The sequence below is a fragment of the Rhinatrema bivittatum genome, chromosome 2 (genome assembly GCF_901001135.1).
Source record: "Rhinatrema bivittatum chromosome 2, aRhiBiv1.1, whole genome shotgun sequence".
NCBI classification, from domain to species: Eukaryota; Metazoa; Chordata; class Amphibia; order Gymnophiona; family Rhinatrematidae; genus Rhinatrema; species Rhinatrema bivittatum.
In genome coordinates, this window is record NC_042616.1 from 165,626,015 (window position 1) to 165,639,314 (window position 13,300).

General features: G+C 41.8%; 1 protein-coding gene across 2 annotated transcripts in view; it reads left to right on the forward strand.

The window, feature by feature from the left end:
• The window catches only part of CDK14 (cyclin dependent kinase 14), a 1,214,920-nt gene that overhangs the window by 34,309 nt on the left and 1,167,311 nt on the right, over window positions 1-13,300 (forward strand). For both annotated transcript variants that reach the window (XM_029588836.1, XM_029588837.1), the window contains exon 2: window positions 10,189-10,220. In XM_029588836.1, the coding sequence (XP_029444696.1) occupies window positions 10,189-10,220 (32 nt within the window). The remainder of the gene's footprint in view (window positions 1-10,188; window positions 10,221-13,300) is intronic.

A 13,300-nucleotide genomic window follows, 5' to 3' on the forward strand; every position in this document is an offset into this window, starting at 1 on the left:
TGAATGATGATGAATATTATCACTAATACTTTATAGTAGATTCTTGACTGTACTGGTAACCAGTGCAGTGACATTAGCGAGGGTGTAAGGTGATCATATTTCCTTGATCCTATTAAGAGTCTTGCTGCAGCATTTTGTAATAGTTGTAGTGGTTTTATTGACTTGCTGGAAGACCTAGTAGTAAAGAATTACAGTAGTTAAGGCTTGAGAAGATCAGAGTTCGCAATACAGTATGGAAGTCCCCAAAAGTTAATGGTTTCAACTGATGTAATATATGCAACTTGTCGTAACCTGTCTTAATTAGTTTACTGATGTGCATTTTCATTCAGGTCAATACAGTAAAGTGCGTCTGCGGTTACCCTGTTTCTAACCCGCCTTTTACTCACAATTTGGCTGCGTTAGCCCAACCCGCGACCCACTATCCCCTTAACCCATTCTTACCACCTCTTTAAATCAACAAGTAACCCCTTCCGCCCGCGGCATGTATATGAGATGTAAACGTTCGGATTAGCTATTCCCCCCCCCCCCCCCCCCCCCCCCCATTCAGTAACACGTGCCCCGACTATCGCCTTTTTTACCTGCAGTTTAGCCGCGCGTTTAACCTGCTAACTTACCGCCTACCCTTACCCCTGCGTTAGAGGCAGGGATAAGGGTAGGTGGCAAACTTTCCCCCAGCCCTCGCTCACCTGCCCTGGCCGGTGAGCGAAAAAGGGGCAGCCCAGTCCTCTCTACCCTCCTCCCGAAAGCAACGAAAGCTGGCCGGTGAGCGAAAAAGTGTAACTTACTCTTGCAGCCCTCCTCCGGAGACGCACCGCGGCTCCCTTGCCTCCCGGGGGCAGCTGGCAGTGAACGTGGCCCCGCCGGCGAAGATGGATGCCTGCTCAGGCCCTCTGACACGATCGCTCCAGTTGCAGCCACTTCTCCTGCATGCGTTCAGCCTGTGCGTGCAATTTGGCGCTCAAGGCGTGACGTCAACGGGAGGCAGGGGAGCCGCGGTGCGTCTCCGGAGGAGGGCTGCAAGAGTAAGTTACACTTTTTCGCTCACTGGCCAGCTTTCGTTGCTTCGGGAGGAGGGTAGAGAGGACTGGGCAGCCCCTTTTTCGCTCACCGGCCAGCTTTCGTTGCTTCGGGAGGAGGGTAGACAGGACTGGCAATCCCGAGTGTAGGAGAACCGAGCATAGGAGAACCGTCCACTTCCTGGTACCTGTCATTTCAAATGTCATTTGAAATGACAGGTACCAGCGCACCCAGGTTACTGTATAGGCGCTGTATAGCGCTCTATACAGTAAAATGGATTGCGCGGGCCTAACCCTTCTTGGACGCTTCCTGGACGCAGCTTGCATTTCCAAGCTATTTAAATACAGTATCGAGCGGTAGGTGAACCGGACTGTGCGTGCGGCAAACGCGGGTGCGCCCGGCACTAACGCAGCTCTTCCTACCGCTCCTTACTGTATCGGCCCGATTGTGAGGTTCTCATCTAGCTGTACACCTAAATCCTGTATTTTTGATTTGAGGGATTAATTTGAAAATTACCCATATCTAGGGCAGGTGGTTTAATTGTTACTGAATTTCTACTCAGCCAAATCATTTGTCTTTTTAGGGTTTAATGTCAGTTTAAGTCGCAATAGTTCTTGCTTTCATATATGTAGAGAGTATTGAAGTTGTGTTTTTCAAATGATCTGGTGAGTGGGAGGTAAAACTGTATGTCAGCATACAAGAAGAAAGTTATTCCTAGATTTGTCAGTAATTTACACAGTGGGAGCATGTAGATTTTGAATAGTGTTACTGAGAGGGCTGATCCTTGAGGGACACCTGTAGCAAACTGGACAGTGTCAGATATATGGGTGCCCAGATTGTCTTGGAATGTTCTGTTAGATAGAAATGAAGAGAACCATCTGACAACCATGCCGTTGATCCCTGTGTTTCTCATCTGATGGCATAACAGGTTATGGTCCACTGTGTCAAAAGTGGCGGTTAAGTCAATTAGCCCAAGGTAATAAGATTCATCTGTGTCAAGCCCTCGTAAAACCTAGTCCATTAATGAGAGTAGTGATGTCTGAGTTGAGTGGTGTTTCCTAAATCCAGATTGATTGGGGAGAGAATATTTTGATCTTCCATGTGATTTGTAAATTGGGATATCACTTCTTTCTCAAATCTTTTGCTAGAAACAGCAAGTTGGATATTGGACAATAGCTGTCCCAATCATCAGTTCTATCAGTCTTATTTTTTAGGATGGGTTTTATCACCGCTTGTTTTAATCCATGTGGTATAATTCCTTCTGATAGTGAATGATTAATTAACGTTGTAATTGTTGGAGTGATAACTCGGTATACTTGTTTTAAGGAACTGGCTGATATTGGGTCACATGGATGAGTAGAAGGTTTAATTTTAGCAATGATTTGACTGATTTCCAGTTTCCATACTCTGTCAAATGTGGACCACTTGACTGTCATCAGATGCTTTTGTTGGAGAATTGATATTGAATTGTTTTTTCAGCTTATTGATTTTGTCTATGAGTGCGGTGGCATATTCATTGCAAGAGGCCTTTTGAAGTTATGGTTTCTCGATATGGAAGAAGTTGGGTCTTTTAAGATTTAACTGTTTCAAAGAGAAGTTTTGAATTAAATATAACCCTGTGAATTTGGCACAGTAATCTTCTTTTTTTTTTTTTTTTTTTGCTTTGTTGGTTAGTGTATGGTATTTTGTAAGGAAAGATTTATATTTTCCTAGGGATTCAGCAGATGGGCATTTCTGCCAAAGTTTATCTAATTTTCCAAGTTCTTCTCAATTCATCATTGTATCAGGGCTTTTTCAATTGTTTGGAGTTATTCCTTTCTTTTGTAATAGGTTTTGTCTTGACAAGGCTAAGGTTTTCAGCTATGACATTGACAATCATAACCCAGGAATCAAATGCTGATGTGGGATTGGTTTGATTTATTTCATGGAGCTTATTTTCTATTGCTTTGGCAAGTAGTTCCATCTCAGTCTTTTTCTTGAAGGTAAAAGTTAGCTGATGTAAAATATTATGGCTTTGGTTGGTGAAGGCTGTTTCTACCTTTATTAATTAGTGATCAGACCAGGGCAGAGTTGTGTGTGAGGTATTGATTAGGCAATTACAGGTTTTAGCAAATATTAGGTCTAGAGTGTGACCCGATTTATGAGTGGCTTTCGAGACAAATTGTGATCATCTGAGGGCTTCCATTGCTTCTAAAAACATTTCACAGGCTAAGGTTCATGATGTTTTGTCTGCATGGAGGTTAAAGTCTACTACAATTAGGGCCAAATTTTAGAAGGTGCGCGCAGGCGTAGATTTGTTCGCCCAACCCGCTGTGAACAAATCTACGCCCGATTTTATAACCACACGCCGCGCGCATGTTATAAAATTCAGGGTCGGCGTGCGCAAGGGGGTGCACAATTGCGCAACTTGTGCGCGCTGAGCCGCGCAGCCTTCCTCCGTTTCCTTCCGCCCCCAGCCCTATCTAAACACCCCCCCCCCCCCATATCTTTGAAAAAGTTACGTGCGCCAGCCGACGGCTTGCCCGCGATCCCAGGCACAGTGACAAATAGCCGCTGTGCCTGGAGGCTCCAGCCACGCCCCCGCCCCTTTTTGCAAGCCCTGGGACATATGCGCATGCCGGGGCTTGAGCGTGCCACAGAGTCTATGCAAGATAGGCTCGGCGCGCGCAGGGGCAGCTTTTCACAGACCGTCCATTGCCCCTACCATGTGACGGGCCGGCCAATGGCACTAGTAGCCCCTGTCACATGGTAGGGGCTAATGGCCACTGATGCCAATTTTGTTACAGGCAGCTGATGGCCCGGGAGCGTGAGACCGCTCCCGGGCCCCCTGCTGGACCCCCAGGAGTTTTCCTGAGTCTTGTGGGGGTTGAAAGGGTGGCGCAACGAGGGGGGGGGGGCAGGGGGAGATGGGGCTGGGCAGAATTTTGAAGGGGCACTTTTTGCTGCTTCAGAATTCTGCCACATCACCCTGATTCATTATAGAACCGTCCCTAGGGTGGGTTGATCTCTATCTTGTAAGGTACTAGCTTGTGTTCTTTTTTTTTTTTACTGATTATTAGAAATCCTCCACCTTTTTGTTTGAGTCTAGGAAAATGAAATATATCGTAGCTAGCATTTGAAAATTGGTTTAAGAGCACATTATCTTTGTCATTCAGCCATGTTTCAGATTATGCAAAAAATGGATTTAAATCCTCTAACAGATCATTAATTAGAGGGATTTCTTTTGATAGAGATTGAGCATTCATTAGGAGCAGAGTAAACATGAAGCAGGAAGAGAGTGAGGGGGAGTAGTTACTTATCATGGGGAAGACCTGATTTGTGATCCTTCTTTGCTTCTTTCCTGAGGTACTCCTTAAGTCACCATGTAGGCCCCGTCCTACATGGTGTAGATGTTACGTTAGGGATGCAACGTTGAAGCACTCTTCAGGTCCGCACAAAGGGGTGTACAAATGGGCAAGCTCCTTTGTTTCACTCCTTCATGTGCGTGCCCTGTGGCACAAGTGCCTTTGGTGCCGCTGCAGTGGTATTCTGCTCTCTGGTGGTAGGCGGGCATGCAGTGGGCGGTGCCGCTGATGTAGCGCCTGTGCCTCTCTTTCCTTTCTCCTGCTGGGGAGGGGAGTGTCTTGAGCACACTCTCCACCAATCCCCCGGTGGGGTGGATGTGAGCCGGTCAGTGGTGGGGCAAATGCATACTGTTGGCTGGGTGGCTCCATTCTGAAACTGGCTGCACTTGGTTTAGAGCCCTAGGGGCACTCCAGTCTCCCTCTGGACCACCAGAGCTACTAAGGTAGGAGTGCCGGGGACTGGGGTTTTTCGTTGGCCAAAGGAGAGTGGGTGAGATATTGTGCTGGATCCCTCAGCTTTTAAAACTGTTACTTTTTTTTTACTTTGGTTGCCTCAAGGGGTGACCGGGGTGTGTGTGTGTGTGTGAAACATGGAGTCTGGTGATACCCCTGGGGTTTGGCATGCTTTGGTGGGTAATTTGGGCCCATCAGCCTGTTCAAATTACAGCAGTCCTACTGCTTGGGACCATTAATGTGCACTTTTTGAAGGGAGTCTACTAACCTGCGGTATTTTTACCACCAGGGAAAATACTGTGGGGTTTTCTAAACTGTGGTACTTGGTACTGCAGCTTAGTAAATAGATCCCTAAGTTAAATTGAAAACTGCAAAAGTGAAGTTTGAGCACAATAACATAGTAAAATTATGGCAGAGAGAGACCATTTGGCTCATCTAACATGCCCACTGTTTCTATCCCTACTATCCAAATGTCCCAGCTGGCAGCCACAGAGCTTCACCATCTGCAATATTTCTTCTTACCCAGGCCAGTCATTTTAATTTATCTTTTCCCTTTGCACTTCACCATCTATGGGGAGAAAAGAATACAAGATGCCCATTTAGTTCTCTCCAGCACCCATCTTTCCCATGCCTAATCACAAGGCCCTGTAATAATCTAAGTAGTCAGCAATACTATTGTGGCCATTGCCCAAACATCCAGATGTGTAGATCTCTTGTGTAACCTGCTAGACAGACCTGGTTTAAGTGACCATCTGTGTATCCACAAGGAGTTCTAGTTAATTACAGAACTTGCAGCCTGCCAGACACCCCGGCCACGTGGATGCCAACATTTCCTTTAGTAACCTCCTTTGACATACATTCTGGCAGTCCTAACAACCATTGTTGAATCAAGTGAGTACAGCACTCTGAATGCTTAAACTCATGTCACTAGGTTGTACTTTTTGCTTTCTCCATTTTTAGCAACTAAAGATCTGCTCTGCTTATCCCATACCTTTTTAAATTCCATTATTATAATTTTAGCTACTACCACCCAGGAAGGGCGTTACATGCGCCCACCACCCTTTCCATGAACAATATCATTATAAATTGCTTGAGTTATTTTACATCTAAGACCAGGTTGTCTGAACAGGGCAGGCAACGGCGCACACATCATGGCTTGGCTAGAAATACGAGAACTCTTGTGTCTCGTTAGCCATGTCTGTTTATGACTCTGCACCTGGGTGCCAAGTAACATTTCTATTGGCTTTTTTTTTTTTTTGTATAAATATCATTTACTTTCTAGTTTGTCTTTCAGCTATGGCTTTCAAGGTTTTGGCATGCAGGCTCGGCAGGAAGGGGAATTCATTTTTAGACTGCAGTAATATCATAAATGTGCTCTTAGAGAGGTAAAGTTTTTTTTCTTCCATATTTGCAGCGGTCTAATTAAGCCATTTTCCTTAATAAATAAATAAATAATGAACATGAGATGTTTATGAATACACATTTTAATTCTGCATTCTTGTGCATTCTTGTTTATAATAATCTGTTTGATATGCAGTGTACAATTAGTGCTGATAAGCTGTTTACGCCAAAGCGCGCCTTCTGAGGTCTGTCCTTTTTTGCCTGATCTTCCTTGGGATGGAGAGGGCACAGTGAAGGCCCATGGTATGATGAATGAAATGTATACCAGCTCCATACTGGATCTTAAAATTCCCGGAGCAGAACCACAGTTCCACTCTGTAGTTTAGTGTTATTTCTGAACTTGCTCCTTCACAAGCCAGAGAGTCCAAATGCTTTCTGGGAAAATTCTGCCATTTAAGAAAGAGTTTTACAATTTTATTTCAGCAAAAGCTAGGGAGGTCAATATTCAGCTCTTCTCCAGCTGAACAGGTTATCCGAATAAATCTATCCAGCTAACATGGCTGACTTAGTCAGTGGCCTGGCCACATTGCTGAATCTACTCAGCTAACTTATACAGGCCGATACAGTACAGTGCGCTCCGACGGAGCGCACTGTTAGCCTGCCCTGGACGCCCGTTTTCTCTTCCCCTTATTCAGTAAGGGGCGGAAAACGCGCGTCCAACCCACGGCACCTAATAGCGCCCTCAACATGCAAATGCATGTTGATGGCCCTATTAGGTATGCGCACGGGATACAGTAAGTAAAATGTGCAGCCAAGCCGCACATTTTACTCTAAGAAATTAGCGCCTACCCAAAGGTAGGCACTAGTTTCTGCCGGCACCGGGAAAGTGCACAGAAAAGCAGTAAAAACTGCTTTTCCTTGCACCCTCCGACTTAATATCATAGCGATATTAAGTCGGAGGTCCCGAAGGGTGTAAAAAAAAAAAAAAATGTAAATTGGGCCGGGGCTGTTGGGCTGAAAACAGGATGCTCAATTTTGCCGGCATCTGGTTTCCGAACCCGTGGCTGTCAGCGGGCTCGAGAACCGACGCCGGCAAAATTGAGCGTCGGCTGTCAAAACCCGCTGACAGCCTCCGCTCCGGGCTAAAAGGAGGCGCTAGGGGACGCACTAGTGTCCCTAGCGCCTCCTTTTGCCTGTTTCTACTGCACCACCTCATTTGCATACTGTATCGCGCGCACCGGCGAGTGGCCAGTGCGTGCGCCGGGAGAGCAGGCGTTCGTCCGCTCTCCCGCGTTTTTACTGAATCGGCCTAAAAGTTTATCCAGCTTACTAAACTGGCTAAGGCTGAATATTGGCACTTATCCAGCTAAGTCAGCTGGATAAGTAGCTCTACCCTGGAATGTCCCTCACTTATCTGCCTGTTTTAGCTGGATAAAGTGGTGGCTGGTCAGCGTAGGCGAATATTCAGACAGCATCATTTAGCCATCTAAGTTGGAGCATAACTGGCTAAGTGGTGCTGAATAATGACCTCAGGAATCTTAAAATGTAATCTTGGTTTACCAGTGATAAGAGTCTGATAAGCTTTTGTTCAGTGGCTTTCTAGGACATTTAAATGTTTGTGTAACTTTTTTCCCTGGTTTCTTACAAGATCTGACATTTGTTAATCTTTCCCTTCTGTGCATAAGGCTCAGCAGACTGATTCACTGGGTCAGTCAGCCCCTCTGTGGTGTAAAGCCCAGCTAATGTATGCTGATTTAAGAAGGAAAGAATTGGGGCTCATTCATATTGCTATGCAATGGCGAGCCTTCTGAAGAAGTAAATCCCTGTCTTAATCTAATCCATTCTGTTACACATTAGATCATCTTAAAATTGGATATCACATAAAAGAACCAAACTGTGGGGAGAATGAGTTCATATAGAGATAATGGAAGATATATGTACGTTGCTACATTGGGGCTTTTTGCAGAGCTGCCATAGCAGAATGGGATGTGGGCCCGATTTCTTAAAATAGCTATTTTAAATTTTCAGCTACTTTTACATTTTTTTTTTTTTTTAAACATGAGAGGTACTGAAATATTGTAGGCTACAATGAAAAGTTAAGCTGAGCTCCCAGTTTAGATTGTACTAGTTGTACCCTGAGACTTAAAGACCATACAGTGGAACCCAGAGCTTGGGATGCCTAATGCAGGCACAGACATCATCAAATGATAGAAGAGCAGATTTGCCTATGGATGCCAGTTCAGAAGTGAGCTATTCCGGACAGTGTAATTCAGTTTGCTCATACACCTAGTGAGTGTGTCTGAGGCCTGATTTAAGTTGGATATATGAGCATGTGATATTGAAAAGTTGCTAATGATTAGCTGCATATATGTAATTCAAACATAGCTGTTTTTAGCACTAACAGACAGCCTTCTTTTTCTTTTGACCTGGCAGTTTATGCTTGCCCCTTTGGAGCAGCCAGCTCAATTGCTACCAGAGTTTGGATCCTGGTATGCTGAGCATTTATTTTTAACAATCCATGGACTTTTTTTCTCCTGTTTTATATTCCTGTCCAACATACCTAGAGACCAGAATACTAACCCAAGGAGGGGTCAGGGGAAATGACTTGGTAATGCAAGATATTTTTTTCACAGTATAGGACATTTACATAAATGCAAATTAACTTTATGGGGTTTTCTTGCAGTAAAGTTAGCACTTATCCCTTTCACTGTGTAACATGTTTTGAAGTCACTTGCTGGAAGAGAGTCAAGATAAATGATGATGATTGATGATGATAAACTAAATCAGGAACTTCATTGCAAAAAAAAAATTAACTTCACTTTCCTAAGATGTAGTTATATTTTGCCCCAAAACACAATTTTGTGTTTAGTATTTACCTATGCAGAGGCAATGAGCTGCTTTGCATAATGATGCAGCTTATTACCTACTGTACATAGATTTTGTGTTGAGCTTTGTAAAAGCTTAATGTGCAAAAAAAAAAAAAACAAACCCCAGCAAATAGCATGCAAACAAAATAGTGCATGCATGAACTGCCTCCATTGTATGCAGATCTATCTCATGCATATTCATTGTGGATATCCTGAAAACCTGGCCTGTTTGTCGAGGACTGGTATTCGCCATCACTGTCCTAGGCTCTGAATCTGGCCACTAAGTGTCACTCTTGAACGGTGACCATGATTCCTTTGCAGGGGCTTTAAATGCTGCCCTCCACAGAATCCCCAGGCTCAGCAAGCATGAGGAGCAGAAGACCTAGCTTGTGGATTGAGACAATGACCTTTTGTATGGCAGTGCACATACCCGTCACTGAGCCACTGGGCTGACCCCGGGAGACCCCATTCTGTTGCTGTGTTTTACTGTCTATGAGGTTGCTTCCTAGGTAAATATTTCTTCAGATGAATGCAGTGACAGGAAATTAACAAGAACGTTTTCTAACAAACAAATAGTTACATTTCATATAGTTAGTATCCCAGATGTTTTAAATTTGACTTGTCATCACTAAGAGTAGCTGGTTTAAACATTTGTTCTGAATTCTTTACTGACAATGCTGAGCCAAAGAGTAAACACTTTTTTTTTTTTTTTTAAATTTTCTATTAAAAATAAGTTTCAATATATAGTATAGAAGGAAGCCTTATATTGCATCTCTGAATTCCACCTGAAGTTCATAAATTCATAGACATACTGTGTGTGTTAGTACAGTGTCCTCTTGCAGTACCTCCATGGTCCTGTCATTGTCTTCGTGTGTTTTTATAGTGAATAAAAATTAGAGTAAACAATTCCATGCATTTATTTTCCTCTGCCTGAGAAGATAGGTTGATTTAAATATTTATGAAATATGCTTCATAAATATACATGTGCAATTCCACATCTCATTTACTTTCACGTTTTTGATTATAAAATAGTTATGCATGCCTGCCTTTTATAAATTTGGAAAAGTACTACTATTTTGCTGTGTTTTCTTGGACTTAACTGCTGTGGTGTTATTGAAAGCCATGACATGCTAATGCTAGTGTTTTTCTCCTTTTCTGTTTTAAAGCTTTGAAGAAAGACGATAGCAGTTTGGAAGAGGTAGGTAAAACCATTCAGTAGTTTTGATTGGAACCATGCTGAATTGTTGCTGTGCATTTCTTCTTGGAAAATTTAACCTTTACAACATTCACATTGCCTTTGCTAAATGGTATGCACCTGTGCAGGTAGATTTTCGCTGCTAGTTTCATCTGCGTTTTGTCACAGTGGTTTTGAAGTTCCTTTTGTGTGCCTGTTGAATCTAGCTGTTGAAGGACCTGAGTACCACATCTGGTTTCTAAATGTGGTGCATCCTTTGTGTGCAGGCAGAAGACCAAAGTACTGTGCTTGCTATGTTAGTCCACTTAAATCCGTAGAAATAAAGATCAACAAACTTTGATATGTTGTTACAATGCTAAGGTGTAATGTATTTGTGATTGGCTTTTTGAGAGCTCTGCTCCCTTCATTACGTTAGTACAGCATGAACTAAGGATGATCTTGGCTCAGTTTAGATGTAACTTGTAGGCTGGATTTCAACAGCAGATTTCGTTTTCAAAGTTGTATACATACAAAAAGTGAAAGGATGAAAAGGCAAGGTTAAACTTTTCACAAATGTATCAAGTCATGTATTGGTAAGTGAATATTACTACACCACTTACCAATATTATCAATGATATTTGCACAGCTAAGAGAGCAGTAATGCTATGTAATTGTGTATTCTGTATTATCATCTTGCTTGGCTTCCTCTCACTTATGTGCATGTGTGAATAGGGGAATTTTGCCCTCACAATCTGATATTCCATATTGCCCAGATAACATATATGAATATCCTCCAAAATGGTTCTAAAATGTTTCCAAAATGGCAAGACAGAGCTCCAGTGACATTTGAAGTCTGTAATCTCCATCAAATAAGATTACGCCTCTCTAGCCTGATATATCCCTGTAGATTATTTTATTCTATAAAAAGTAAACCCAGGATATTGGTTTCACTAGGTGGTAAGAGAATACATTTTTCTTTGTTTAAGAAGTATTATTAACCATTCATTACTTGAAGGTTTATTACCTGCCAGTTTCAAAAGAGCCTCTGTCCATCCACTATGAATAAAAGGCCTCCTGGGACTCTTCTTGCTTAGCTAATTTAAACTAATTTCCTCTGTCAGTCTTTGCAAATTTGATTGAATCGTTAAGTTTTATACCAATTTAATGATTTTATGGAAGAATAATTGATTCCTCATCCATTTCAGTTTGGGTTTTATAAATCATTCAGTACCAAGACTTTGCTTCTCTCTAGCTTTGAAACCATCAGGAGAGGATTTGATCATGGACAGCGTTGTATTGGTACTGTTGGACATTTCTGCAGTATTCAACACTATTAATCATGATATTTTGATTAGTGTTTGAGTGAATTTGGGATTGGAGGTACTGTGCTAATTGGTTTAGATTGCATCTTTCTGATCATCAGGAACAGATTTACATCGCATCTTCTGCATTACATGTGATGAGACTGAGGGTTCTTTAGGGATCTTCATTATCAGCCACATTGTTTAAATCTGTATGGTTCTAGTTTGGGCTCTAATTATAGAATCTATATGGACGATATCCAGTTTTTTTTTCACCTCAACATGATCATTATGGTATATTGCCTTTCAATCAGTCTCAATTTGCTTGTCTGCTGTAAAGCAATGCTATATCATAATAAACTGGCTTTGAATGTGGAAAAAACAGAAATAATGATACTAGAACAAGTTCCAGTTTTTGATAAACCAGATGTCTTTCACTTTGAGAGTTTTTAAATATCTATTAAATGAAAAGTCTAGGTGTTATCTTAGACTTTAGCTTGCCAATAATGAGTGCTCAAATTAATGCCATCACGAAAGCCACATTTTTCAAATTTAAGATTTTGCGTCATTTAATATCTTTGTTAAATGAACAGGATTTCTGCATGATATTGTAGACTACTCTTTACCAACCTTGACTATTTTAACTGTCTCTATTTTGATGTGCCTAGTTCTTTAATTTGCAAGTGGTTCAGAAAATGGCAGCCTGTATTCTTGCTGGTGTAGGAATGAGAGAACACATCAACCCAGTTCTCAAGAAGCTTCATTGGCTCCCGGTAGATTGGAGGATAAAATACAAAACCATCATATTGGTTTAGAAATTGTTGGGCAAGATTGAATCGCCATGGATTAGTATGATGCTTAGAATATATAATCCACCATGTGGTTTATGATCTTCGCAGTCTGCTTTACTTGATGTTCCATCTTTATTCATCTTGGTGAAGCCAGGGAGAAAGCATTTTCTGTAGCAGGGCCAATACTTAGAATGTTTTACCAGAGCAATTGTGTCTGGCAACATGTGCTAGGGATTTCAGAAAGATGCTGAAAACTTATGTTTCAGCAGCTTCTTAATGCAACATTAAAGGTATTAATTGGAAATAAGTTTCCCAAGAATACTGAGTAAAACTGTCCATATTTCTTGATTTGATGTATAATCATTAATAGGAGGTCATGTATTTGTTATGCATTTTATGCTTTTATTTTTTTGTTATATTATCTAATTGTTTTTATGATTGCCCCTTTGTGAACTGCTTTGAACTATGTCTAAAGGGATATATAATAAATTTTAGAGGATTTCAGAAGGGAGGAAACATTAAGCTGATTCAGGTATCAAGAAAAGATGTGATGTAACACTTCTGCATGGGAGTAACTTACATGGAGCAGCAGTTATTACCCTTAATAGATTGTATGAGGATAATCTGAACAGAACTGCAGTTATTACCCTTAACAGAATGCATGGGGTAACTTGCACAGAGTGGCAGTTACTACCATAAGCAAATTGCTGGGCAGACTGGAATGACCATTTTGTCTTTATCTGCCATCATTACTATGTTATGTACTGTAAATAGGTAGTTCCTATTCTGGGAAAATTTTCGGGGAGCAGCGGTTTGGATTCAGAGGAAGCCCTTGCTTGCTGATAAACTATGTATGTGACTGGACTTTTGTTTATTGTGGTATTAACATATAGGAATTTGGAAATCCATCTTCAGAGGCATTTGTTATGGATCTTCACTTACCATACTGTATGTTTTAGTAAACTTTTAATTTTGGAATAACCCGAACTGAAGTGGATGTGTCTTTTGTTCC